Here is a 27,790-nt window from a genome sequence, read left to right as displayed (position 1 = left end):
TGCCCTGAGTCTTACCTGCACATCTGCTTGCAACAAAGAGGGTGTGGACCAGAGAATGCTGCTGTTTCTCAGTCAATTTGTTTCCTATAATTCTAGTATATTCTACTATTATAAACTGGTGCAGTCTGATAAAACTGAGCCTGTCATATCCATGAAAGTTAACATGGCATGTGAAGAACACTTTCTGATCACTAATAGCTCTAATCTTGAGTCCATCTAGCCAGTCCTCTAAGGGAGAAGCGTGTCTGGCCTCCTGTGTCCTCCCAGCCCCTGCTGAGCTGACAGCTGGAAAAACTAAGAGAGGTGAGGTGGAAGCTAGGGCCTCTCGGATTGAGCAGTGGACACTGCCCCACACATCACAGCTTCTAGAAAGCAAGTGACTTCTCTCTACGCCTGTTCTCAAAGCCAGGTTCTGGGGAGTAGTCTACACAGAGAAAGAGAGAGGACAGCAAGCCTCTCTGATGTTGGGGTGATGCCAAAACACCCTGAAAAGAACAGGGACGAGGCTAAAACATTACCTTTTATTTCAGATTAGCCCACCCCCAAAATAAGAAGTTTTTTTCTAATTGAAAATCAATCAATGTAATCCATCATATTAACAGTATAAAGAAAAAAACAACCTCATGCCCTGACCAGTTTGGCTCAGTGGATAGAGCGTCGGCCTGCAGACTGGAGAGTCCCAGGTTCGATTCTGGTCAAGGGCATGTACCTTGGTTGCGGGCACATCCCCAATGGGGAGTGTGCAGGAGGCAGCTGATCGATGTTTCTCTCTCATCGATGTTTCTAATTCTCTATCCCTCTCTGTTCCTCTCTGTAAAAAATCAATATATTTAAAACAAAAACAACAAACAAAAAAATACAACCTCATGATCAATGAAGAAAAAGCATTTGACAGAACTCAACATCCAAAAACTCCCTAAAAACTAGGAATAGAGGGAACTTCCTCAACCCAAAATAGGGCATTTATGAAAACCTACAATTAACATCACACTTAGCAGTAAAAGATGAAAAGATTTCCCCCCAAGACTGGGAACAAGGAAAGGATGTCCACTCACCGCTCCTATTCAACATAGTAGAGTTCTAGCCAGCAAAAAAAGGCAAGAAAAAAAAAGTTATCCAGATTGAAAAGGAGGAAGTAAAATTGTTTCTATTTACAGACAACAAAAAACTCTTAGAACTAAAAAGTGAGTGCTACAAGGTTGCAGGATGCAAGGACAACAGCCAAAAATCAACCGTATTTTCACATACTAACAATGAACAGTTAGAAACGGAATTAAAAAATCAATACCACTGCTCTGTATGTTCTAGGTTGGGGGCCGTCTGCACGTAAGGCAAGAAGATGGTGGCTGCAAAGACAACGAAAGCTGTTGGAGTCAATCAACTCTAGGCTCCAGTTTGTAATGCGAAGTGAAAAGTACGTGCTGGGGTACGAACAGACTCTGAAAATGAGCAGGCAAAGTGAAACTGGTCATCCTCACCAACACTGTTCAGCCTTGAGGAAATCTGAAATAGAGGACTATGTCATGGTGTCCATCACTACAGTGGCAATAATGCTGAATTGGGCCCAGCATGTGGACATACTACAGAGTATGCACACTGGCTATCATTGATCTAGGTGATTCTGATATCATATAAAGCATGCCAAAACATATTAGTGAAAAGTAAATCATGCAGATTTTTCTTTAAAAAAACTGGCCAGCGCTTGGTTTAAAAAAATTTAAAAAAAAATAAAATAAAGACTAATACCACTTACAATAGCACCGAAAACATGACATACTTAAGTATAAGCCTAACAGAATGTGTACAGGATCTACACGTTAAAAATTACAAAATGCTGATGAAAGAAATAAAAGAAGACCTAAGTAAATGGGAAAGCATACCATGTTCATGGACTAAAGACCCAACTCAATTCTCCCCCAAATTGAACTACAGGTTTAGTGCTGTTTAATCAAATTCTTACTAGGAATTTTTTATAGATATAGAAAATTCTAAATTTATATAAATAGCTTACACAATACTGAAGAAAAATAAAGTTGGAGGAATCACTCACTATAAAGCTGTAGTAATTAAAAACAGACACACAGATCAATGAAACAGAATAGAATGTCCTGAAACAGATCCACACACGGCCAATTGATTTTTGACAAAGACGCAAAAGCGATCCAATGGAGGAAGGATAGTCAGTCATTTCAGCAAATGATGCTGGAACTACTGGTAGTTTCATATGCATAAAAATAAACCTCGACTGAAAATAAAATAAAAATAAACCTAAACCTTACATCTTATACAAAAGTTAACCCAAATGAAGCAGATCCAACTACAAAATGTAAAACTATAAAACTATTCCAAGAAAACAGGAGGAAATTTTTATGACCTGGGGATAGGCAAAGAGTTCTCAGGTATGGCATCAAAAGTGTGATCTTTACAAAAAAGAAAAATTAATAAGTAAGACTTTATTTAAAAAAATTATTTTTCTCTGCAAATGACACTTGTTACAGAATAAAAACATACTATAAAAACTGGGAGAGAATATTTGCAAATTGCATATCTGACAGGGGACTTATAAAGAACACATAAAGAATTTTCAAAATTTAACAATAAGAAAACTAACAATCCAGTTTAAAAAATACGCAAATGACTGGAACTGACACATCACCAAAAGCATATATAAGGCAAATGAGCACGTGAAAAGCTGCTTACCATCATTAGCAATTAAGAAAATGCAAATTACAATCACAATGAGATACCACTACACACCTATTAGAATGGCTAAAATGAAAAAATGCTGACAACAAGGAGGGCTGGCGAGGAGTGGAGCAACAGGAACTCTTACACATCGCTGGGGGAAATGTGAAATGGTACGACCACTTGAGGAAACTGTTGGTGATCTCTGATAAAGTTAAATACACACTTACCGTATCAACCAGCAATCCACTCGTAGGTATTTACTCAAAAGAAAGGAAAACATATGTCCATACAAAAACCTGTCGGTGAGGACTGATAGCTGCATTATTCATAATCGCCCCAAACTGGAAATCTCCCCAACTGCCCTCAACTAGTGAATGGATAGGTAGGAATACTACTCAGTCACGAAGAAGGAGGAAGTATTGGCTAATGCAACAACTTGACTGGATCTCAAAGGCGCCACACTGAGTGAAAGAAGCGGAACTCAGAAGGTCAGTACCGAATGATTCTGTTCATACAACAGTCCCAGAAAAACAAACCTCTAGTGATGGAGAAAGGGTCAGTGGGTGCCAGGGGTTGTGGGTGAGGGGAGGTCATGACTGCAAATACCAGGAGGGAGTTTAGGGGAGACAACCATCAGGATCCTGACTGTGGCAGTAGTTACACAAACATGCGTGTGTGTCAAAACTCAGGGCTGTACACCCAGAAAAGTCACACAGCTCTGTATTAATTTACAAAGTAAAAGTAAATATGGAAACTAGGGTTTTGAAAGTTAAGTTTTTAAAGCAGATGTTTTGGACAGGAGCATGGAGGGAACAATTCGGCATAGCTCTTAAGAGAAATCTCCTCTTGTTTATTCAGTCTAGTTTCATATGGGTAGACTGACCTAAGCCTCTAAGGGGCTGATAATAATGATGACATCACCAGCAGCACATACCAGTATGGAGTTCTTTTTACAAATATGCAGTGTTCACAACAGCCATGATGGGAAATTTATGTTTTTGGTTTTTTTTTAAACCAGTGGAGGAGCTGAGGTTCAAAGAAGCTGAGACTTGCCTTGGGTCCAAGGGCCTGGCTGGGGCTGGCAGGGCTCCCTTCCAGGGCTCCAGGCTGCCTTCCACTCACCGTCCCTACTTCTGCTGCTAGTCTATCCAGGGCCTAACCTGTTGCCCGAGAGCCTAGTACATACCGTTGCTGGAGACGACCGGGAAGTGTGGGCCAGCGAGTGTCTGGTGCTGTCCATCCCCCCGTGGATGAGATAGGCTCCTGTGCTGGAGATAATGGGGCTCCCCCCGACATCCATGGTGATGCCCACCATGCTGTGGGAAGGGACTGCTGTCGGCGAGGAGCCTGCGACGGTCACCTGGGCGTCGCCCGGGGCCTCGAAGTAAGATGCTGCGCTGCTTGTGGCATACATTGGAGGCTCGGGGTTATAGGCATAGGCCGTCCGCCTGTCAGAGAGAGAGAATGTGCCTCCTCTGAGTCTGGAAGGAATCCTGCAAAACTTCACGTCAAAGTGGAAGCCTGATGAGACTGAACATATGGGGTAAGTCAGATACCAAATGCCTATGCATCACAGAGTTCAAAGCAATCGACTGAAAATATTCAGGATCACATGCAGACTCATCAAAAACTGATCATTTAAAAATTCTAAGTATGAAGGGGTCATATGAGGGAGCTCCTTCATGGAGATGGAACACTTCTGTGTCTTATTATGGTTATGTGAAATTTATACATGAACCCTAGCTGGTTTGGCTCAGTGGATAGAGCATCAGCCTGCGGACTGAAGGGTCCCGGGTTCAATTCTGGTCAAGGGCACATGCCCGGGTTGCGGGCTCGATCCCCAGTAGGGGGTGTGCAGGAGGCAGCCGATCAATGATTCTCTCTCATCATTGATGTTTCTATCTCTCTCTCCCTCTCCCTTCCTCCCTGAAATCAATAAAAATATATATTTAAAAAAAATTTATACATGAGAAAAAATGGCACAGAACTATACACACACACACACACACACACACACAGGAGTCAAAACTGGTGAAATGGAATAAGACCCATGGGCTAGTTAACAGTCCTGTCCCAATGTTACTTTCCTGCTATTGTCCTACAGTCATACTCAAAAAAGATGTCACCACACGGGGAGACTGGGTGAAGGGTCTCCCATTTTGTAACTTCCTAGAAGTCTATGATCCTATCAAAAAAGGTTAAAAAATGAAATTGCATAATAAAAAGAAATTTCTAAGTGATATGAAGAATTTATCTAATATTACTTTAACATCTGGATTAAATGCTTAGCTAACTATATATATGTCATCCCATAAAGTTTTCCAGTAATGCTGGCCATAGTAAAAGGCAGCTGGTAATGGTTTCTCCTTGGTGGTGACTAAAGGCTATGACCTGACCCGAGGGAAGGCCCCTCTGGTGGCAGGTGGCCCCAACCTCTGGGAGGCGTGCACTCCCATTCTGTCCCCTGGTGACATCATATATAACTGTAATACAATCGAACCCAAGTACTTGACTCTGGTACAATCTACACACCTTGCTCAGATGTCATGGGTTTGACCTTCAGTGTTGTGCTGTAGAAGCTCACACAACTCCTTAACCACAACCACACTCTCACCCTTGATCCCTGAACTTTCAAAGGAGAGTTGTCAAAATCAAATGAGCAAAAGGACTTATGTCTTGAGCCCAATGAGCTTCCCGAGAATGTGTCATTTTCTGTCACAAGCATCACATAGTTCGCAAGCAGAAAACCCTATGAGACCCTGACAAATAAAAAATCAAGTCATATCAACATCATAAAAAGCCAGAGGTTAACAAAGGCCAGGAGGGGAAAGCAGAGATAGAAATGGCTTCTGGATTGTGAAGACTGAATCTTTAGACTTGGATTACGGTTTGTTTTTCTTAAGACTACCTTTTCTAGAAGTAAAAGCTACAAAAGTGTGTGATTTCTGAAATCTCCACAGGACTGTGATGACCTAATACCACAGTAATGGTTCCAACATAGCACCCAAAGGATAAGGGGGAGGGATTTGTGCAAACACATCCCCAAAAGGAAAACGGTGGGAGAGTCGTGAAGGAAGGTTCCAGACGTGGCCTGAGGTTCTCTGTGAGGCCCCTTCTGAGGGCAGGGAAAACCACGTACAAGGCTCCATTTGTGTAGACAGCGTCTCCGCCTTCCACGTATTGCACTTGGGATGGGTACACGTGTTGCACAGGCTGGACCTGAAACATCAGATATTTCATGTTACACACAGTATAGTGTACTTGTTCATGATTTTCCATCATTCAAGCTGAAAATAACTTCGACTGCCTTTTATGAACATTAAGTACTGCATTACAGTTGGCACGTCTTGAAAGAAACTAGGAGAGGTAGTCCTAATCCACTGCTATGCACGAGGGAAGCCAAGTCCAATGCGCCTGTTCCATGGGGAAAGAAGCCAAACTGACAGCTAGGAAGGGCCCTGGGGCCTGCCAGCCACTGGGTAATGAGTTGGTAATGCTGGACAGTGGAAATCAGAGTATGGACAGAACGCCAACCTCTGAGCATTGGACCTGTCACCCACACCCAAGGACAGGGCAGAGGGCTCCAGCTGGTCACTCTCTACATGTCCCTCCCATGCCCCCTTAGGGTGGCCCTGGTGCTCCTCCCCAGCAGGAGGGCAGGGGTCCTGGAGCCACACTGGGGAGAGACTGTGAAGGTCTGAGCAGAACTAGAAGAAACGATGGGCCTAGAGTGGGAGATGTAGACCGAGGGTGATGGGAGGACCACAGAATAGCCCTACCTGGTCGCTGTCAGTGCAGCGCCTCAGCTAATGGCCCACAAGGCATGGTAAGGAACTGAAGACATTAAAGAAGGAGCAGCAATGACAGAAAAGAATGCATAACACAGAGAGGCCTCCAGATTGCTAAGTGTTAATATGCCCCACATCACCTGTGCTGTGGTTACCTGCTGTGGCACCTGCTGGATTCTGGGGAGGGAGATTGGCTGCATCTGGGCCCCTTTGGAAGCCGAGCCCGTTGCCTGGACTAGCACCCTCTAAAAGGGAAGGAGAGAGGGACATTCAGACTTGTCAGAGCTTAGGCCTGAAAACAGACACAGAATACAACCACAGCTACTGCCGCCTGGCCTGCTGTTGCTTTATTGGACACACAAAACTGAAAATGTGAAGGATCAAATGAACGTCAAAGTCACAAGAGAAACAGGAGTGTTTTGTTTATATAAAGCTGGGGGGCTTTAGGAATCAATGACTTAGATTCTGTGATTTTCCAAAGTAGACCCTAAATGTCACTGGTTGTGGTGATTCTGTAGTGCTTTGCCTTCTAAACACCACTGTATAAAAAGAAATCAACAGAGACCAGGCATTCTATGAGCTCACGATCAAAGACCGAAAGAACATAAATAGTGCAAATATCAATGGATGAATGGATACACACAATGTGGTCTCTCCACACAATAAAATATTACTCAGCCCTGAAAAGGAGTAAAGCTTTGATATGTGCTACATGTGGATGAACCTTGAACACATAATGCTCAGAGAAGCCAGACACACAATCACATTGTGGTTCCATTTATGTGAGATGTCCAGAACAGGCACATCCACAGACACAGGAAGTAGGTTTATGGTTGTCAGAGGCTGGGGAGGGGGATGAGGAGTGACTGCTATGGGGGACAGGGTTTCTTTTTTGGGAGTAATAAATGTATGAAAAATGCCACTTATTTGTTTGCTTTATAATGGTGAATTCTACATGATGCGAATTTCATCTCAATTAATTAAGTAAATAAGAACATTAAGGATTTGCATTCATACGCTCTAAAGCTGAACTGTCCAATATGGTAGCTACTAGCTGTGTAGCCGTTGTAGCCATTTCAATTTCATTCTATTTAAATAGGCTGTAAAATTCCGTTCCGCAGGCACACTGGCCACATTTCCAGTGCTCAGAGCCATGTGAGGCTGGTGGCAGAACACATCTGTGTCTGCGTAGTGGGAAGTTGTGTTGGGTAGTGTAGGAGGGCTGAGAGGGGAAACATGGACAATGCACCATAGGAACTGAGCTGCAAGAATTCCTCTTTCTGACAAGGAAGCCTGGGGTGTTCATTGTTCAGGGAACAAAACACAGCTTGTGAATAAGGGTGCTGGAGGAAAGGGAGTCCCCTGCACAGGCAGTGGGGAGGCTCAGCTTTGAGCAGCAGACAGTGTATGTGGGGATAGAAGGGGAAAGGCAGGGGAGTGTGGATGTTGCCATGGGGCGGGGGAGGGGCACCTGGATGCATCTCCAGCCCTGGAACCTGGGAGAGACACGGTGGCCATGGCAGGACCCATTTCAGCCACTCCCACGCCCCCTCTGGCAACCACCAATCTGTCCTCTATCTACGAGCTTAATGTGTGGGTTTTTGTTGTTGTTTCACATGTAAGTGAGATCATATGGTGTTTGACATCTCATTTAGCATAATTCCCTATAGGTCCCTCCATGTGGTTGCAAATGGCACAATTTCATTCTTTTTATGGCTGAGTAATATTCCACTGTATCTATGTATCACATCTTCTTTACCCAACTGTCTGGATGGACACCTAGCTTGTTTCCATATCTTGGCTATTGTAAATAATGCTGCAATGTACAAGGGGCGCAGATATCTTTTTGAGTTACAGTTTTTGTTTTGACACAGCCTTAATGTAAAAATTCTCTCCACAAATCCTATATAATAAAAGCCTAATATGCTAAGTGTCCGGCCATCCGTTCAACCAATCAAAGCGTGATATGCTAATGGTATGCTAAGGCCGCTCAACCGCTTGCTGTGATGTGCACTGACCACCAGGGGGCAGACACTCCGACCCAAAGGTTAGCTTGCTGCTGGTGTCCGGCCGATTGGGACTGAGCGAGATGGGCCAGACACGCCCTGAAGCCCTCCCATGGTCCCTCCCCAGCTGGCCAACCTCCCAAAATCCCTCCCTGGCTCTGATGGTGCATCAGTGGGGTTCCTCAGCCTGGCCTATGCCCTCTAGGGGGATGGACCCGTCGGGGGATGTCAGAGAGCCGTTTTCGGCTGATCCCACAGGCTAGGCCAAGGGATCCCACTGGTGCACGAATTCATGCACCAGGCCTCTAGCTTTAAATATATCTATTCTAATGCTAGATTCAATTGTGAACCAATACTGAGAATTTTCACTTATCTTTTGCCTTATCCATAAAGTCTTTCTGTGTAAAAAGGTCATTCCCAAGGTAGAAGAAAACTTCCCTTAAAAGAGAAGAACAAACTAAGTCAGATTTGGTGGGGGAGACAGAGAAGGTACAGCTATTTCAACAGCTGTAGCCTTGGGGCCAAGAAGGCAATTCAGGAGAACACTGATTCCTCCCTGCTGAGTCAAGTGCTTTTCAAAACCACAGTGGATGCAACCACACTGGCCACAATGATCTTCCCGGGCTGGTCTGTTACCTGTGGGGAGGCTGGCACTGGCTGGGCCACAGGCGCCTGAGTGGCCGCTGACGAACACAGAGCCACAGAAGCTGGCGAGTCCGCTGCACCCTCTGAACTCTGCATGCTCAGTTCTGAAGAGAGGCGGAGAGAGGGTGAGCGGGCAGGGCTGCAGTCATGAGGCTCACAGAGGCAACTGCAGATGCAGACAGGACAGGCGAGCGGGAGTTCCCGATAGCCTTCCAGGTTCAGAGCAGGGATCCGGCCAGGCTGGGTAAAGAACGGGGAATAGGTTGCACAACTGTTCCAAAGAAAGGGAGAGGGGAGGGGGCAGGGACTGTTCTTCCAAATATTAAACCAAAAAGTAGCCCTGCAGGAGCTCCTCAGAGGCATGCGGGGACCACTGCTTGTCCCTGTCCCAGGCTGATCAGGGGGAACTATTTTCAGGACTCATGGAACTATTTACTCATGTACCCAGCAAGCCAAAAGCCCCTGGTGGGTGCTTTCTGTTTGGGGAGCTTGGCAGTGATTCTCCTCAGGCAGAGTCTCTCCCCTTGGCACTGTGACACTGGGGCTGGATCACTGTCTGGGGGGCATCCTGGGCACTGAGGGGTGTTGAGTAGCATCCCTGGCCTCCACCCACTAGATTCCAGAAGCACCCCCTCCTCAGGTGGCGACAAACAAAAATGTCTCCAGACATTCTCCAATGTCCCCTGGGGCAAAATTGTCTCCCAGTTGAGAACCACTGACCTAGGGAGAAAAAAGGTGATGTACAGTGACAGTTCAGAAACACTGTGCTGGGCTGGGTACAAGTCCTCAGGAATGTCAGCAGTGTCTTTGCAGATATAATCAATTTTGGTCATCAAAATTGCCCTCTGTACCTAGAGATCTTTGCCCACAAGAAAGCATAAGAATGTATTTCTTTGTAGCCAAATACATACGTCTTTCAAATTGGTAGATTTAAAATTTTCTATAAAAAGACTCACTTAATATCAGAACAAAGTGGCAAATGATACAAAACCATTCTATAAAATGCAGAAAGTCTGTCTTCATTTTTAAATAAACTACTGGCTACCTTAAGCATTTGAGAGGCAGTGAAATACACAAGCTGCAGAGAGAGGAGGTGGCTCTGCAGTCCCTATCCTGTCCTGGCCCCAGTTCTGAGCATGTCACTCCTATGAGTGGAGTCTCCTGACTTCTGCCTCACATGTAGACCCGAAGGGCACAGCACACATCACAGTGCCGAGGATATAGTGCCAGAACTTTTATGTTTCTCTATCACCCCATGAGTTCCCATCTGCAAGAATGAATAAAAAATTTTTTTTCAAAGCCTTTTTTTTTTTAAGTGCAGAAAACAACTGGTAACAATAAAATAATTTGCTGAAGGGAAGTAGAAAGGGATATGTGTGGGTTTGAATCCAATGTGTTAGTTTAATATCATTTTTATTGACTGGGATTATTCCATGACTTCCTCTAGTCCCCTGTCCACAAGCCTTTGGTACCATGAGAGCCACTGGATGGATCTGTGGTCTGTGTCTGTGTCATCTTTGTTTCCTGTCAGCCTGACTCGGTTCTCAACACTAGATGTCCCCAGCACCACACGGTGACTGGCACATCCTCCTTCCTTTGCCTTTTTCAGGGGAGATTGTGGCTTTCCAGCCCTGTGTTTCCAACTCTCTCTGCCTTCCTGACAGACGACCTTTGGAATATTCTGTTGGAAATTGCTTAACCGAGGTCTCTTATTTACAGTTTTCCCTAACACTTAAATCAGTCATTTACACTCTATATACCACTTTGTTCCCATTTGAAGCCAAGAAGTGGGTAACTTCAGTGACACTAGGAGGAGATAAGTGGACAAGAACTCTTTGTGAAAAGAATCTACTAGCGACAAAGTGAGAAAGCTGACTTCACTGAAACCACTTCTTTGTTCCAGAGGCAGAAATAATTTTGCCCCAAAGTCTAAGCCTTAGTAAAGCAAGGAGAGCTGTGAGAGCGTTGGGGATGGATAGTGAGTACATGCTCAGCTTACTGTGGCCAGAATACACCTTCCAGAAAACAAGTTATTCCATATCATGTGGCGTTTTCATGCTAACGTGTTCCCTGGTTTAACACACTATTTACTATGCACTGTCTGAGTTTATTGCACTGTTCAGCTTGTATTGTTTAGACCAGGATTGGCACACTTTTGCTGTAAAGGACCAGAGACATTTTGGTCATCTAGTCTCTGCTGCAACTACTAGGCATTGCCATCATGGCACAACAGCAGCCTTTGCGGACATGTAAACAAATGATCTTGGCTGTGTTCTAATACTAGTAAAACTTTATTTCCAAATACAGGCAATGGGCGATGGTTGCTGGTGCTCGGTCCACATAATCTGGGTTTGATAAAGTGATGTGGTTTTGGAAGATGGGTAGAAAAATTACACTGTCTTGATTCAAAACCTGGAGGTACACAGGCCCTTGATCTAGTGCATAGTTCTTGTGGCCATATCTCACCAACATGGCAGGGCTGGAGGAGGCTGCAGAGGGCGACTCAGATTGTTAGGAGTGTGGGGCTGCTAATATTTAAAGACTAATGGAAATATCAAACACTGGTATGAAATGACAACAATGGTGCTCTAAAGCTTATGAAGTCACGCTGATTCACCAAATGGTGGAACCCCAGAAGCCAGGTGCAGCCCTTAAAACTTAAGACAGGAGTTTGGGCACAATGGACAGATCACTTTGGGGCGTTGTAGTGCATTGAATAGTGTCTCCTCAAATTCATGTCCACCTGGAATCTCAGAATATGATTTTATTTAGAAATAGTGTCTTTGCAGATATAATCAAGGTAAGGATTGAGATGAGACCATACTGGATTAGGGTGGGCCCTAAATCAAATGACAGAGTTCTTATGAGAGACAGAAAGGTACACACAGGGAAAAGGCCACATGAAGACAGAGGCAGAGATTGGAGTGATGTAGCTACCAGCCAAGAGACTACAAGGATTGCTGGGAGCCACCCAAAGCTGGAAGTGGCAGGAAGGATCAGACCCTGCCAACACTTTCTAGTCTCTGGAACTACAAAATGATATATATTTCTGTTGTCTCAATCCACCCAGCTTCTGTTACCCAGGAAACTCAAATAAGGGGTCCATAAGATGAGGAGCACAAGGAACAAGTAGGGACCAGGCCATACCACAAGGTAATTTTGGTGCAGTGCTTCAGTACCATGCACAACTCAGGCAGCTGATACATACTGATTAAATGAATGAACACTTTAGTAACTCCCCAGTATTACATCTGATATTGAATTATATAAAACTAGCTAGTGAGACCATGAGAATCTCTGATAGTACTTTATAAGACAGATAATAATACATGGGTTCATATTTCAAAAGGCACTTCAAGTGGAAAATATAAATAAGTTCATAAAGGTTTCAGAAAATTTAAAATCTACTTTTAGGATATCTGGGACTATTTTGGGAAATGTAGTGACCTTTTGAGACTGACGGCTCTACTCTCCCCGAACACCTCATTTGATGCTAGTATCAGACACACAGACTGACAGACACTGTGTGAGCCAGCTTGGCTGCTCCGATATATTAACACACAACACGCCTGTCTGCAGAGAGCATGGAGTCCTTCCTTACTTACCTGAGATACTGCTGTAGGTTGCACATAAGCTGATCCAGTTTTCTGAAATAAAATTTAAAAAATGGGGTCTATTCATCAAAGGCTCTTAGCACATCAAAGTTTAGGATTTTAAAAAATGGTTTTTAAAAGACATGCAAAAGAGTGCTGACTTTCAGTAGTGGTGGAGCAGATTGGATGGACTAACCCTCCTACAGATAACAATGATAAAATATGGGCAAAATATTTTTGAAAAAAAACAACTATTTAAAGTCACTGGCTATGCTGGGGGGTGGGAGCAGGCAGGGAGAGGTCAATGGGAAAAAAGGAGACATATGTAATACTTTCAACAACGAAGAATTTAAATTAAAAAATAAAATAAAGTCACTGGAAGGTGACCAAAGCAGGCAGACACTGCCAGGAGTTCACCCCTGAAATACCACTGTCACAAGGTCAGACCAGCAACTCTGTGGCTTTTGGCCCTGGGGGCCACGCCAATCCACAAATGCTAGGGCAGCAGAAAGCAGCAGCTTGTTGTGTTGAAGTGTCAGAGGAGAGAATTCAGAATGTTGGGAGGGAATCCTGGAAGAGAGAGAGGCACAGAGGGGGCGAGCCCCCAGATGCAACTACAGAGGCCACCCACATCTTTTCTTTCTTTTTATCCTCACCCAAGGATATGTTTTTATGGGGGGGGGGGAGAGAGAGAGAGAGAGAGAGAGAGAGAGAGAGAGAGAGAGAGAGAGAAAGATCAATGCAAAAGAGAAACATTGATTGGTTGCCTCCCATATGTGCCCCGACCAGGGACTGACCTTTCAGTGCACGGGATGACACCCAAACAATTGAGCCACACCGGCCAGAGCACACCCAAATCTTTAAACCACATGTGTGTGGGAGACATCAGGGATCTTGAAGAAAAAACCAGCAGATTAAAGGTGAAAAAAAACTAAGATTTCAGCTGTTGCCCACTGCAGGAGTGACAGAGCTTGAGCCCAGCCAAGTTAAATGCTATCAGGGGAACATGGCAGAATCCAGAGATATTACAACATATTTTTCATGATGTCCAGGACCCAATAAAAACTGTTGCTATGAGAAGAAATAGGATACTGTCATCCATACTCAAGGGAAAAGAAAGGAGTCAATTACAAGAAAACCAATCCAAGTGATGCAGATAAAGCAGCTACTAAAAATATGCTCAGGAACTTAAAGGAAATTATAAGTACAATGAATGAACATATGGGAATTTCAACCAAGGAAGAGAAACTATAAAAAAGAACCCAATAGAAATTCTGGAGCCCTAGCCAGTTTGACTCAGTGGACAGAGCATTGGCCAGCAGACTAAAGGGTCCTAGGTTCAGTCTACCTGGTTGCAGGCTCGATCCCCGGCTCTGGTCGGGGCATGTACAGGAGGCAACAAATCGATGTCTTTCTCTGACACTGATGTTTCTCTCTGTCTCTCCCCTCCCTTCCACTCTCTCTAAAAAATCAATGGAAAAATATTCTCTGGTGAGGACTAACTAAAAAAAAAAAAAAGAATTCTGGAGCTGAAATTTCACTGAAATGGAAAATTCTCTGGATGTGTTTAACAGCTAATTATCAGAGATGGCAGAAGGAAGAGTCAGTGAACTTAAAGATAGATCAATAGAATTTACCCAATCAAAAGAACTGAGGGGGAAAAAATGAAGAGAAATAAGAAGTCTAATGTACATGTAATTGGAGTGCCAGAAGAAAAGAAAGAATGAGAGAAGAGATATATTTGAAGAGTGACTAAACATCACTTAAATTTGGTGAAAGGCATCAACTTACAAGTACAAGAGGCTCAGTGAATCCCAAGAAGAATAAATAAAAAGAAAGCCAATTTAGGTGTTGTTAAACTGCTAAAATGAGAGAGAGAGAGAGAGAGAGAGAGAGAGAGAGAGAGAGAGAGAGAGAGAGAGAGAGAACGCCATGCTAGCAGCCCTTGAAGAGCAGTAGTTCCAGCGGTCCTTCCAGAAGGTGTGAGTGAGGCTGGAGTGACTCCACCTGGTAGAACATGGAGCAGCAGGGGAAGGGAGGTAACAAGGGCACCAATTGGCCACATTCAACATGAAGTTTGAGAATACCTGTTTCCGCTCAGCAGGGTCAGGCTCCTTGGTGATCAAGGTCACCCTAAAACAGTCTCATAGGTATGACTGCATGTCTGTGCTTCTGTTCTGAACTTGAACTTGCGATAGGAACTGGGAGCCATTCAGTCTGTCTCTGTTATATTCATTTGTCCTCTCTCCTGATTTTCTTCCCAAGGCAGGGACCCAAGCATCTTTCTCTGATTCCCTTCATCTGTGGCCCCTCTAGCTTGGGGTCCAGAGGCCTTAGGTGGACCAATACAACGGAGAGGGACCTCAAACAGGACCCAGCCTGGCCAGGTAGGCCCAAAGCTCCTGGTTGCTCAGAAACACACCTGGTGTGTTGTTTACTGGTGTAAGCCGAGCACTTTTCATTTGTCATCTGGTCCAAGATAAGAGCAGACTGGAGAAATAGTGGGAAAGCACAGCCTCATTGCTGTAGCTTCCTTTCCTGGGCGGGCACCAGCGTCTAGAAGGCACATCTGACCTTTTGGAGAAGCTGCCAACAACACCCACCAGTGAGGACATGTGCTGAGGTATGTGAGGGGGCATGGCAGACCCATGGACAGCAGCCCTGGGTTGCGGCCTCCATGAATGAATCTGCCTGGGCACAAAGGAAAGAGACTTCTGTTTACAGGAAAATACTCTGGTTACCTAGTAACCAGTAATGACAGGAAAGGAAATGCAGGAAATGCTGAGGGCAATCTCTGCGCCCGCTCCTGGCCTGACACTGACTCACCAGGACCTGAAGCAATGTCCTTTCATTCGTTCCTCCATACACCAAGCGCCAAGCGGAGGGACCACCTGCCTGACAGATATTTAGAAAACATTGGTCATCTTTGGGTAATTAGAGAAGAGCACACAAGGGTTTTTTAGTTCCCTTCCTTCTGATTGGCTAATTAACTTCCGCTTTGGAGAGCCACACAGCCTTTTACTTTTACTTTGGGGAGAGACACAGGTCTCCTCAGGCCATCAGTTCTGCTCTCCTGTTGCTTGGTGGCATCTGGATGGCACCAGGGCTCATTTCCCCCCAAAAGGCAATTAATTTCTTATGACCCAAGAAGCAACAAGTCCAGAACACTCTCAAGAGTTCTTTCAAACCCGGGTCTCGTGACACTTGTACTGATATTCCCAGTGTTCTTACAGTGACCAGAAAAATCAGGTCCATACCTTCTCTTGCACCCCCTTCAATCTGAGTCTGGGTCTAAGGAGCAAGTACTGAGTGGTTTAGGTTCTGTCTTAACTGTCCCCGATTGCAGGAAGCCCTCACCGTAGCCCTGCTCAGCTCTAGGCACCAAGAGGAGACTCCCACATTTGAGGAACTAAGTTTCCATCTCTCCTTGCCGAAAAGTGGATGCTTTCACAGTCCATGATGGTAGAAACCATGTCCTTTCTCGCACTTGGATCACTCCCAACACACCCTGCAGACACTAATGCAAGCGTCTCCGGTGGACAGTCTCTGTCCTGGGCACTGTGGGGTGCTGAGAGGCATCCCTGGCCTCTGGAAGCACCCCCTGCCCACCCTGAGTCTCCAGACACTGCCAATGTCGCCTGGGGGGCAGGATTGCCCCAAATGAACATGCGACGTTTAAATAAACATGCGAAATAAACATGCGACGTCTGAGAAATGAGCTGGATAAATGGCACTTGAGTGAAATGAACTTGTTGACAGGTTAAGAATAACAAAGAGGGCACTAACAGTGACCTGGACATGAAATTGTTACAATCTGTCAGACAAAGAATGTGCAATTAGAGGGGGAAAAACAAGGGGCCCTTCAGAGGCTCCCCACCATTTCCAAGAGAATCAAATTCCAACTCCCAGCAAGGGTAATCCATTAGTCCTTCTTTGCTTAAACTTTTGGGGCATCCTGTCATTCCTCCGGCAAGTCTTAACTTTTTTCTTTTGCAGTGGACTTGGAGGGATCAGAGCTGGCCCTGAGTTTCTCTGGAATAAAGTATCTTCAGAGTTCAAATTCCTTTTTCTTTTGGTAAGAACTGGGCATCTGTTCCTGTTTTCTTCTCAGCAGGCAAACTTTCCCTCTTTTTCCAGCAGAGGATCAGGCCCAAGCTCTGGAAACTGGGCTTGGGCAGGAGGCAGCCAGGCCCCTGTCGGCTCCTGAAGTCGGCTATCATCCTCGGTCACATGGGACAGTTGCCTTTCCTCCTGTCCTAATGGGAGCACTCTCTTACTTCCCTCTTAAAGCACATTCAACTACTAATGTAAACTGTCCAAGCTCAGGTCTGGTTACCTCATCTTAGATGGGATCTGATTTTAGTTGCAAGTGACAATGACATGTATTCAGGGGGAAATGGGAATTAAAAAACCTTCACTGGAGGGAGAAACCAAGATGGCAGCATAGGTAAACACCTGAACTTGCCGCCTCGCACAACAACTTCAAAACTACAACTAAAAGACAAAACGGACATCATCCAGAACCACAGGAAGGCTGGCTGAGTGGAAATTCTACAACTAGAAGGAAAGAGAAAAGCACACTGAGACTCAAAGGAGGTGCGGAAAGCAGATGTACTGAGGCACACACGTGCGGAGAGCACTGGCAACTGAGTACGCGGCTGGCTTTTTCAAGCTGGAGGGAGACACAAGCTCCCAACTGCTCTGAACTCCAGTTCCGGGCGAGACTCTGGGCACCCAGACTCATACAGAGAGAAACTGGACTGTCTGACATCGGGAGGAACTCAAGGGCGCTTTCTCTCAGAGGTGCTTGCAGCGATTACCGCAGGACACTCATACCCAGGAGCCTCTTAGGGCAGGGCTGACGGGAAGTCATTGCTGTTTGCTCCTCTCTGAGACCCTGCCCTATCCAAGTTGTGCGCAGAGGCTTTTGCATATGAATGGCCTGGTCCTTTGAAATCTAAACTTACCTATCAAACTGCAGCTGAGTCAGAGAGACCCAGAATATCCAAAAGAAGGACCAAGGCCCCACAGAAACCTACATTGCTTCACAGCTGGGCCTCATCTGGGCACCTCCAAAACCCAAACAAAGAAGAGCAATCTGTAAATCTCTCCATAGCTCCTGCTGGGTGGCCTCAGGCAGAGGCTAAATTTGCACCTCCTTAGAGATCCAATAGCCAGTGTACCCAGGGGTCAGAGTAGGACCATCCAGATTACAACTCCTCAGATCCATAAGGGACACACTCAGGGGGCAGACTCAGTGAGCACCAAAGCCCCACTGAAGCAAGTCTTGCCTCATAAGGGTTATCTCCAGCACAGAAGTTCTCCCATCGTAGACACAGCTGATTTCCACAGCCAATTGGCCTGGAGGTCAATTCCTCCCAGTGATACCAACAACAATCAAGGCTTATCTACAACAAGACTGTGCACACAGCCCACAAAGGGGTGCACCAAGAGTGTCCACCTCAGGTAACTGGGGAGGCTGAGCCACTGGGCCCTATAGGACACCTAGCACACAAAGCCACTCTGTCAACTCAGGGAAGCAGCCAAAATGCAGAGACAAAGAAACAGATCACAATTGAAAGAAATGGAGGAAAGCAAATGACTGGATATAGAGTTCAAAACTACGGTTATAAGGTTTTTCAAGAATTTTCTAGAAACTGCCGATAAATTTAGTGAGACCCTTGAGGATATGAAAAAGGACCAACTAGAAATTAAGCATACAGTGACTGAAATAAAAAAATAATATACAGAGATCCAACAGCAGACTAGAAGATCACAAGAATCGAGTCAAAGATTTTAAATACAAAGAAGCAAAAAACACCCAACCAGAAAAGCAAAAAGCAAAAAGAATCCAAAAATATGAAGATAGTGTAAGGAGCCTCTGGGACAACTTCAAGCATACCAACATCAGAATTATGGGGGTGCCAGAAGAAGAGAGAGAGCAAGATACTGAAAACCTATTTGAAGAAATAATGACAGAAAACTTCCCCCACCTGGTGAAAGAAATAGACTTACAAGTCCAGGAAGTGCAGAGAACCCGAACAAAAGGAATCCAAAGAGGACCACACCAAGACACATCATAATTAAAATGCCAAGAGCAAAAGACAAAGAGAGAATATTAAAAGCAGCAAGAGAAAAACAGTTACCTACAAGGGAGTACCCATACAACTGTCAGCTGATTTTTCAACAGAAACTATGCAGGCCAGAAAAGAGTGGCAAGAAATATTCAAAGTGATGAATAGCAAGAACCTACAACCAAGATTACTCTACCCAGCAAAGCTATCATTCAGAAACAAGGACAGATAAAGAACTTCACAGATAAGAAAAAGCTAAAGGAGTTCATCCCTGCCAAACCAGTATTATATGAAATGCTGAAAGGTATTCTGTAAGAAGAGGAAGAAGAAGAAAAAGGTAAATATAAAAATTATGAACAACAAATACATATCTATCAACAAGTGAATCTAAAAATCAAGTGAATAAAAAATCTGATGAGCAGAATAAACTGGTGAATATAATAGAATCATTATATAATATATACTGTTTATATACAGTTTATTCACCAGAATAAACTGGTGAATATAATAGAATCATTATTTCTGTGGGCATAGAAAGGGAGTGGACAGTCTATGGGGGGAAAGGGATGTGGGGGAGAAGGAAGAGACTGGACAAAAATCATACACCAATGGATAAGGACAGTGGGGGGCGGGTAAGGGCATGGGGTGGGGTGGGGTGGGAACAGGGTGGAGGGGAGCTATGGGGGGGTGGTGGTGGAGAGGAACAACTGTAATAATCTGAACAATAAAGATTTAAAATAAATAAATAACCTTCACTGACATTTTCACCCAGCAAATGTTTTAGGCAGGCTTCTGATACCAGCTCTAATTAGTAAAAACTTGACCACCACAAGACTTGGTGTCCAGGAAATGAAAATTCTCCCCAGGTTGGGGGCAGGTACCCCAAAGTTCATCACATCAAAAGGAATGGGAACTGGGTGCTGTGTGGGAGACCAACTGTCAGCCGCTTTGTGCTGAGAAAGTGGGCAAAGAAAGTGTTGTACACTAACACATATACCCACAAACACACATGATCATGGATGCACACACAAACGTGCCCACACACAAACATATGTGTGCGCACATGCACACAACACAATACATATACATGAATGCACCCATATGTACACTTGTACACACAAACACATATAGAAACCATACATATACACAAACACGTACACAAAACACAAGTGCATGTACACACACGTACAGCACAGGCTAATGCGAGAAAAATGGCCCAAACCACTTAGACAACCTGTTGCCATGTTCTTACTATGGTCATTTTTCTATAAAATTGAATGTTGACTAGTCCCATTAGGAAAAAAAAAAATCGATGATTCTTACTGTAAAAAGGGTGACACACCTATGTTTACATATTTGCACATGTGCCTATGGGAGAAAAATCTCAGAGTTCAGGTTTTGCTCCACAGATAACTTCCTCAAATTGTAACCCCCTATCACCCACTTTCTGACACAACCTATCCTCCCTTACCTCTCAGCCTGAACCCCACTACACAATACCCCGTAACCTTTGCCCCTTCCCCTCAGCCCAGGTCCCTCCATCGACCCAGATCCTGACCCCGACATTTCTACTCCTCTCTTCCTTCCATCATTCACTGCCCATGGTGGCTTTCCTGCTGCAACGGCAGAGTAGAGTGCCTATTACAGGACAGACTGGCAGAGCCTATTACTCTCTGGCCCTCTCCAAAGCTCTTATCCAGATGTGAGCATGTGTCCTCAGAGGACCTGCTGACCAGGCTGCCCTCTGCCCTCTGCTCAGGTCCCAATCTTGTAGCTCACAGCACGTTCCATCATGCCATCTTAGAGTCACGTCTGTCGCCACCATGATCCCATGCCTTAGTTCCTTTGCTGGCTCAGGTCTGGGGAGTCTGTGTTGTTTGGCATCTTTACCTCCCTCTCATGTTCTTCCATCTATGTTCTCACGAGAGCTCCACAGTTCTCCCCAACCAAGGTCTTAATGGCTAGTTTCCATGCTCATCTGAACTTGACCTCTCTGTAATGTTTGGTATTGCTCTTTGGGTTTCTGTGCTCTTGTTTCTGGTCTCTTCTTTCCTCTGAGGGTCCTTTCTCAGCCCCCTGCCCTGACCCTTCTTTGTCCCACGTGGTCCTCCCCTCCCCCAACTCTGTCACCACAACTTTTTTTTTTTTAATATATTTTATTGATTTTTTACAGAGAGGAAGAGAGAGGGATAGAGAGTTAGAAACATCGATCAGCCGCCTCTTGCACACCCCCCACCGGGGACGCGCCCGCAACCAAGGCACATGCCCTTGACCGGAATCGAACCCGGGACCCTTGAGTCCGCAGGTCGACGCTCTATCCACTGAGCCAAACCGGTTTCGGCACCACAACTTTTAACACCACCCACTTGCCCAACTCCAGGTTCTATTTCCAGTTGCCTTCCAGACCTGGGAGCCCCTAAGGTGCCACAACAAATCCAAAAGGGAATTTCTTTCCCCTAAACTTGCCACTTCTGCATTTACTCAGCCACTGGGCTGTAAGTCACTGAGTGTCTCCTTCGGCCTCGAGGCCACATCTATCTGGTGACCCTGACCGGCTGTCTCTGTTGGGTACCACCCCTCAGGGAACTAGTAGAGTCCCTACCTTCTCATCGCACACCTGGAAGTCTGGATCTGCCTCCAAAGTGGATGCATATTCCAAATCAATGGCTACTACCAAGATGGGGGTACGAGACATTCTCAGGTCAAGGGTCTGTAGCTCTTGGGGAGGTTGAGTTCCATGCGCTAGATGGTTCAGGCGTGCTCGTCACATCACAGGACACACTCTACTCTGGGTGAGCCAGACCTTCTGACCCAAAGACTGCCAATGTCCAGCCAGCCTGAGAGTCCTGCTCTGTGGAGTGCTTCAAAAGAAGGGGCACCTGGTTCTCTTCCCAACCTGCCCCTGGATCTTAGTTCCATTAGGAAAGAAACTTAACAGCCTAAATAAAAAACTCAACTTCTGAACACATGCTGAGGTGAGTGTCCAGCTGGGAGGGGAGGAGGGGCAGCTTGGACTTTGGACTCAGGCACAACCAAGTTCAAATCTCAGCTCCATCATTTGCTATGGACTCAGTTTCTTCATCTGCAAAATGGGTGGGGAGGATGAAGTGGAATGATATACTGGGCCTGCCGCCTCAAGTTTGAATCCCAGCCATAAATAAATACAGTTGACCCCCGAACAACATGGTTTGAACTGTGTGGATCTTCTCATACGTGGATTTATTTTTCCAATAAATGTATGGGGAAATTTTTTTGGAGGTTTGTGACAATGTGAACTTGTCTTGTCAGATGACCTGTATGATTTTCTTTAAAATTTTTTTCTTTATTAATTTCAGAGAAGAAGGAAGAGGGAGAAAGAGATGGAAACATCAATGATGAGAGAGAATCATTGATTGGCTGCCTTCTGCATGCCCCACACTGGGCATGTGCCCCGACTAGGACTCGAACTGTGACCTCCTGGTTCATAGATCGATGCTCAACCATTGAGTTACACTGGCTGGGCTGTATGATTTTCTTAATAACGTTTTTATTTTCTCTAGCTCACTTTATTGTCAGGACACTGACCTCTTTTCCCTTAGATTGTCAAATAAAATAAATGACAACAGCCAACACAGTAATAGCTGTCTGGTGTGAATGAATCAAAATTATACCTTTAAAAAAATCTTCACCCAAGGAGTAAGGATATTTTTTCCATTAATTTTTTTTAAAAGATTGGAAAGAGTAGGGGGAAGGGGGAGGGAAACGAAAGAGAGAAAAAGAGGAGAAAAAAAACATTGATGTGAGAGAGACACATCAGTTGGTTGCCTCCTGCACGCACCTGGATCAGGGCAGGGATCATCCTGCAACCCAGGTATGTGCCCTTGACAGGGAAATGAATCTGAGACCCTCTGTGTGCAGGCTAGCGCTCTAACCACTAAGCCTGCCGGCCAGGGCTATATCTATTTTGTTTTTGTCAAAACTTATACCTGCCAAAACCGGTTTGGCTCAGTGGATAGAGCGTCGGCCTGCAGACTCAAGGGTCCCAGGTTCGATTCCGGTCAAGGGCATGTACCTTGGTTGCAGGCACATCCCCAGTAGGAGGTGTGCAGGAGGCAGCTGATGGATGTTTCTAACTCTCTATCCCTCTCTCTTCCTCTCTGTAAAAAATCAATAAAATATATTTTTTAAAAAAAACTTATACCTATTTTTAGTTCAGCAAAAATATATATATTTTGGTGTGCCACAGAATTTTAGTAATTAGTTTATATGTACCATGAAATAAAAAGGTTAAAAATCATTGACATGCGAAATATGTGTTACTCCACAGTTTATGTTATCAGTCAGAGCTCACAGTCCATAGTAGGCTATTAGTAGTTAAGTTTCAGGGAAGTCAGTTTTATGTGGATTTTGGACTGTGGGGGGACAATTTGCACCCCTAACCCTATGTAATCTGTCCGACCAAGTAAAAAGAACGGGTCAAGGACCCCAAGGACAATCACAGTGACAGTGGTGGCAGCAATCACCTCAGCACTGGTTGTGTGCCAGACTCTGGGCTAAGTGCATTACAAATGTGTTCCTGCTTAGTTCTGAGGAAGCTATTCCATTATCACCCTCATTTTAGAAACAACAAACAGACTGAGGCTCAGAGAGGTCTGGCAATGAGCCGAAGGCCTTACATACAGCATGAAGAGGCAGAGCTGGATTTGCACCAGGACTTACCCTTTAACAGAAGGAGGCACAAGCTTGTAAAGACCCCTGAGTCTCCTGCTGTCTGTACTAGGCAGAGCCCTGTTTCCTTCCCAGATAAATTGCTCCTCAACCCTCTGGCAAAGAGAACTCAAAACAATAACAGGAGCTTGGTGTTTTGCTTGAAGAGCTCCATATGTCACTGGAGCTCTGAATGGACTGGCAGGACTCATTGAATGAGTTACACAAACCTGGTTTCTGACTGAGGCCTGCGGGACCTGAGTGTGGGCCACTGCACTGTGCTGCTTCTATCTACAAGTCGAAGTCTTTGCAGAATTGAGGCCAGTGTGGTCCAGACCCGGAGTGACAAGGTGGGTGGCAATTATTCTGGCATGAAGGACCACTAAAGGCTGGACAGATGTCCCTGCCAGTACCACAGCCACAATGGTACCTGCCAGGATGGAACTGATGTGACCCGATGGAGCAGGGCCAACGCCAGGCTGGGGAGCACTCTGTCCCTCAAAGTCTACCTGCTTGTTACAGCTTAGAAGGGCTGCTCAGTTGACATGGGGGGGAAGGGGACAGGGAAACCCACCAGTGGCTTTAAAGTGGGCCAAAACGTGGCAGTGAGCAGTGATTAAAGCCCTCCCTCAAATTACCTCACTGCCCAGTGCAGGTTTCCTGACCTCAGCACTGTGGACATTGGGCGGGGTCATTCTCAGTTGTAGGGCCATCCTGGGCACTTTGGGGAGTTGAGCAGCATCCCTGGTCTCTACCACTTGATGCCAGGATGCCCATCACCCAGCTGTGACAAGCACAGATGTCTTGAGACATCACCCAATATCCCTGGGGGCAAAGTCAGCCGTGGCTGAGAGGCTCTGCTTTTTCTGGGACTGCTCATACATTCTAACCTGCATTTTAACACAATTCTCAGGAGACCTGAATCACAGAAAAGTTTGAGAAGCCTGGTTCTAAACCAGCATTTCTCAGCATGGACAATACAGACTTTGGGGCCAGATCAATCTTTGTGGGGCTATCCTGGGCACTGTAGTATGAGGAGCAACATCCCTGGCCCCCAACTACTTGATGCCAAGAGCACCTTCTCTCCCTCAGTCATAACAACAAAAGTCTCCACACATCACCCAACAGTGTCCCCTGGGGTGCAGGATCACCCCCACTGAGAAGGCCTGGTCCAAGGCCATGGCCTAATTGCACATGGAATTTCCAATTAGCCAAACCATTCTTCTTGCTTGGCACTCTTGGTTCAGCTTCCTATCACACAGTTGTTCACACATTTGGCTTTGGGACCAACCAGCCCTCCTTGAGAAAACCAAGTCTAGGTCTTAGTCGCCCTGTGACCACCTCTCAATCCCTCTCCCCACTCCTGGCCCCCCTAGCATGTTCCCCATAATGATCCTCCAGAGATACTTTGAAGTGAACGGGGACATGAGGTAGCTGCTGCTCAGGGCTGCCCACCAACACTGTCCACACGGGCTGAACACTGGCCTCCACCTTTGGCCAGTTATGTGTCCCCGGCTCCAGGTTCTGGGTGCAGTCTCATCGGCGTCCTGCTTTCGGATTATACCTCATCCTCTTAGCAGCCTTTCTTTCCCTCTCACTTGCACCCAGGTTTCTATCTTTTTTCCTCGCTTCTGCACACTCTCCAGTAGGTGGGGAATGTGTGAGGCCATTGAAAATGTGGACAGTCCGGAGGCTGTCTTAACTCGTCCCCTCCTATCCCACCTCCCAAGTCTTCAGAGCAGCCCAGACAGACCAAGGGTGGAGGAGGAGCAAGGCAGGAAAAGGGACCGTATCTCCTGGGTTCTGAGCCTGATAACCACCTGGAATAGGGGTCTCTGTCCTGATCCCCACCCCATCCATAGGGACAAGCAATGACCATGGGCAATGGGCAGTACCTCCATGACTGATTCAGGCAAAGAAGAGGCTGACTTCTTTCGTCCCACCAACATTGTATACGGACCTTTCCAATTTACCCCCTACCTCCCCTTCTGTCATCACTTTACTCTGAAATGTAAAAAGCAGAGAAATGGCCCTAAGAATAAATAACTTCCTGAAATCAGAGTCCTGGAGGGGCCCTTGGAAATCACCCAGCCCAGCTCTTTCGCCCAAAGGATGGAGGATTTACCCAATGATGGTTAAGCGGTTGACCCGAGCTACAAAGCCTGTTGTGGGGTAAAGTATTTCCATGGGAAATGTTAAATAATAATTCATTTAAAAGAACATTTAAAAATGAGGCAATAATTCCTCAAAAATGACTTGCCCACACTGGGACTGGGGGTGAAATAGTTTTATGGAATGCAGGGTAGCATTTCTATCGGAAGGATTTTACAACTACCCTCTGCAACAGCCTGCAGGAAGGATCATGGATTTAAAAGAACCCTCTGGGGAGTCAGAATTCATGTTGATTCCAACAACACTTGCTGTAATTAGATCTTTATTTCTGCATCTAACAGGGCTGATGGCTTAAGAGCTTGCTTTTTTTTTTTTTTTTTACAAGCTTGCTTTTACCTGTTCTAGAATACAAATGACACCCCGTTATAAATTTCGGCTGCAAAAGACAGTTGGGAAACTTGTTTAGATACTTTAAATCGTCCCAAGACGTTAGCTGGAATACTGGCACGGAGTGCAATGAACATTTTCTTGAAGCTACAGAGTGAACTGCCCTAAAAAAAGAAAAAAAAAGGAACATCCGTATTACTAAAGCAAGTCTCACCGAAGGGCTGATTTACTGACCACAGGCTGCAGTGTTCTGATACAGGCGTCACTTTTGCGGCTGTTGCTGAGTTAGTCAGACAGATTGCACTCCAGGCGAATAAGGTAAGATCAAATCCCCACCAAAAACCTGCACTGCCTAACATTTCTCAATTTATAGCCCTAGTTGGTAGGCAGGGGAGGGGGCGGTGCTGAGAGGAGGGAAAGAAATGTGTCACCGGCTTTGAATGAAGTTCAGGGGCAGTGTTTACCTAAGCAACCAGCCCTGGTAAACAAACGCTATCTCTGGCGGCCCAAGAGGAGGTGGGGGAGTGACATTATTGTGATCAAACCCACCATGTGGCTGGCAGTGCCCACTAACAGGGTAAGAGTTTTCCAGTCCCCTATTAGTGGGAATACACCTGCTTCCCCTAATATAATATACATATTCCCCTGAGGGTCAACAACAACTTCAGAGGAATATTGATGAACCAGAAGGTTCTGAGTTCAGTTTCCAACATCAGCCAGCCTTACATCTGAATGTCTTTATGTGTGAGCCATCAGGTTTCAACTCCTGCCTTTTCTAATATTCTTGGGCAGCAAGAATGAAAGCATCGTGCTCCAGAATTGCTGCTCACCAGGGAACTACGGTAGTAGGTTGGTTGGGTAATGATTTTATGAACACGAGGAAGTAGATCAAAAAAGAAATTCCACTGAACACTGAAATGTCTCCATCTGAGAGCAGTCTAGGACAGAGTCAAATGGTTAAAAGTTTTTCCCCCACAACATCTCTTCTTGGTTTATATACAGGGTAAGATGTCAGCATGACAATATGCTTTCTTCTAAGTAGACCCCAGGTGGACTCAGCTCTACCTGTCATGGCAGATCAAATACAAACATAATTTCATCATAGAAAAATATATGCAGATGTTCAATTAAAGCCCAGGAGTCTGCAGTCCTGGCGCTGCTTGGGCTGCTTGCCGGCCCTCATTGTTTGCTGAGTAACAACGGTTGCCAGGGACAACGCAGTCCACTCCCGTCTCCAAGAGCCTGTTGCTGGGCAACCAGGAGAATACTTCCCAAACCAAACAATGTCATCCCAGGAGCAATCCTCTCTATCTCACATTAACCAGATCTAAAAAAAAAAAAAAAACCCTCCCAAATATGTAATCTATTATTTTCAGAAGCCCTAAGAGAAAGGCAAATAATCTCTATAGTAACCAAGGAGAAAACAGTTTACCATATTTGTTCTGAAATAATAAAACCCGAGAAGGACCAACTTTGCCTGCATAAGCATCACAGGAGGGACTTCTTCAGTCTTTCCTAGTGTCAGAGGAGAAAGTGCCTTTTTCTCCAAGAAGAAAGAACTTAACATCCAGCAAACAGTGTAGGACAGTTCATAGCCACACAGGGGCTGTGATTAGACAAACTAAATCGGAGGATTAAACTATTTGAATAAAGAATGTAAGAGAAATAGCTCCTAATTTAGAAAGACGTTAGCAAATGTCATGTACATACAAAATAGGTGCAAACTGAATCTTTGACTCAGCATTAGAAAGGCCTCCTGGGGCTTTGCCGGAAGGAACTTATAGCATCTGGAGTCCCTTAGCCTGCTCTTC

At 45.3% G+C, this 27,790-nt stretch overlaps 1 protein-coding gene and 1 pseudogene across 1 annotated transcript in view; one reads left to right on the top strand and one right to left on the bottom strand.

Annotated features, from left to right (window-relative positions):
- Positions 1–27,790, bottom strand: part of RFX2 (regulatory factor X2) — a 90,780-nt gene that overhangs the window by 31,686 nt on the left and 31,304 nt on the right. The window contains exons 2-5 of the mRNA XM_008150565.3: positions 9,119–9,231; positions 6,632–6,721; positions 5,828–5,907; positions 3,875–4,136 (exon numbers count right to left, since the gene is read on the bottom strand). Of these exons, the coding sequence (XP_008148787.1) occupies positions 3,875–4,136; positions 5,828–5,907; positions 6,632–6,721; positions 9,119–9,223 (537 nt within the window). The 5' untranslated portion in view covers positions 9,224–9,231. The remainder of the gene's footprint in view (positions 1–3,874; positions 4,137–5,827; positions 5,908–6,631; positions 6,722–9,118; positions 9,232–27,790) is intronic.
- Positions 1,340–1,665, top strand: LOC129149416 (60S ribosomal protein L30-like; annotated as a pseudogene).

Source organism: Eptesicus fuscus, chromosome 6 (assembly GCF_027574615.1).
Source record: "Eptesicus fuscus isolate TK198812 chromosome 6, DD_ASM_mEF_20220401, whole genome shotgun sequence".
Taxonomy (NCBI): domain Eukaryota; kingdom Metazoa; phylum Chordata; class Mammalia; order Chiroptera; family Vespertilionidae; genus Eptesicus; species Eptesicus fuscus.
This window is presented reverse-complemented; position numbering and strand designations above follow the sequence as displayed.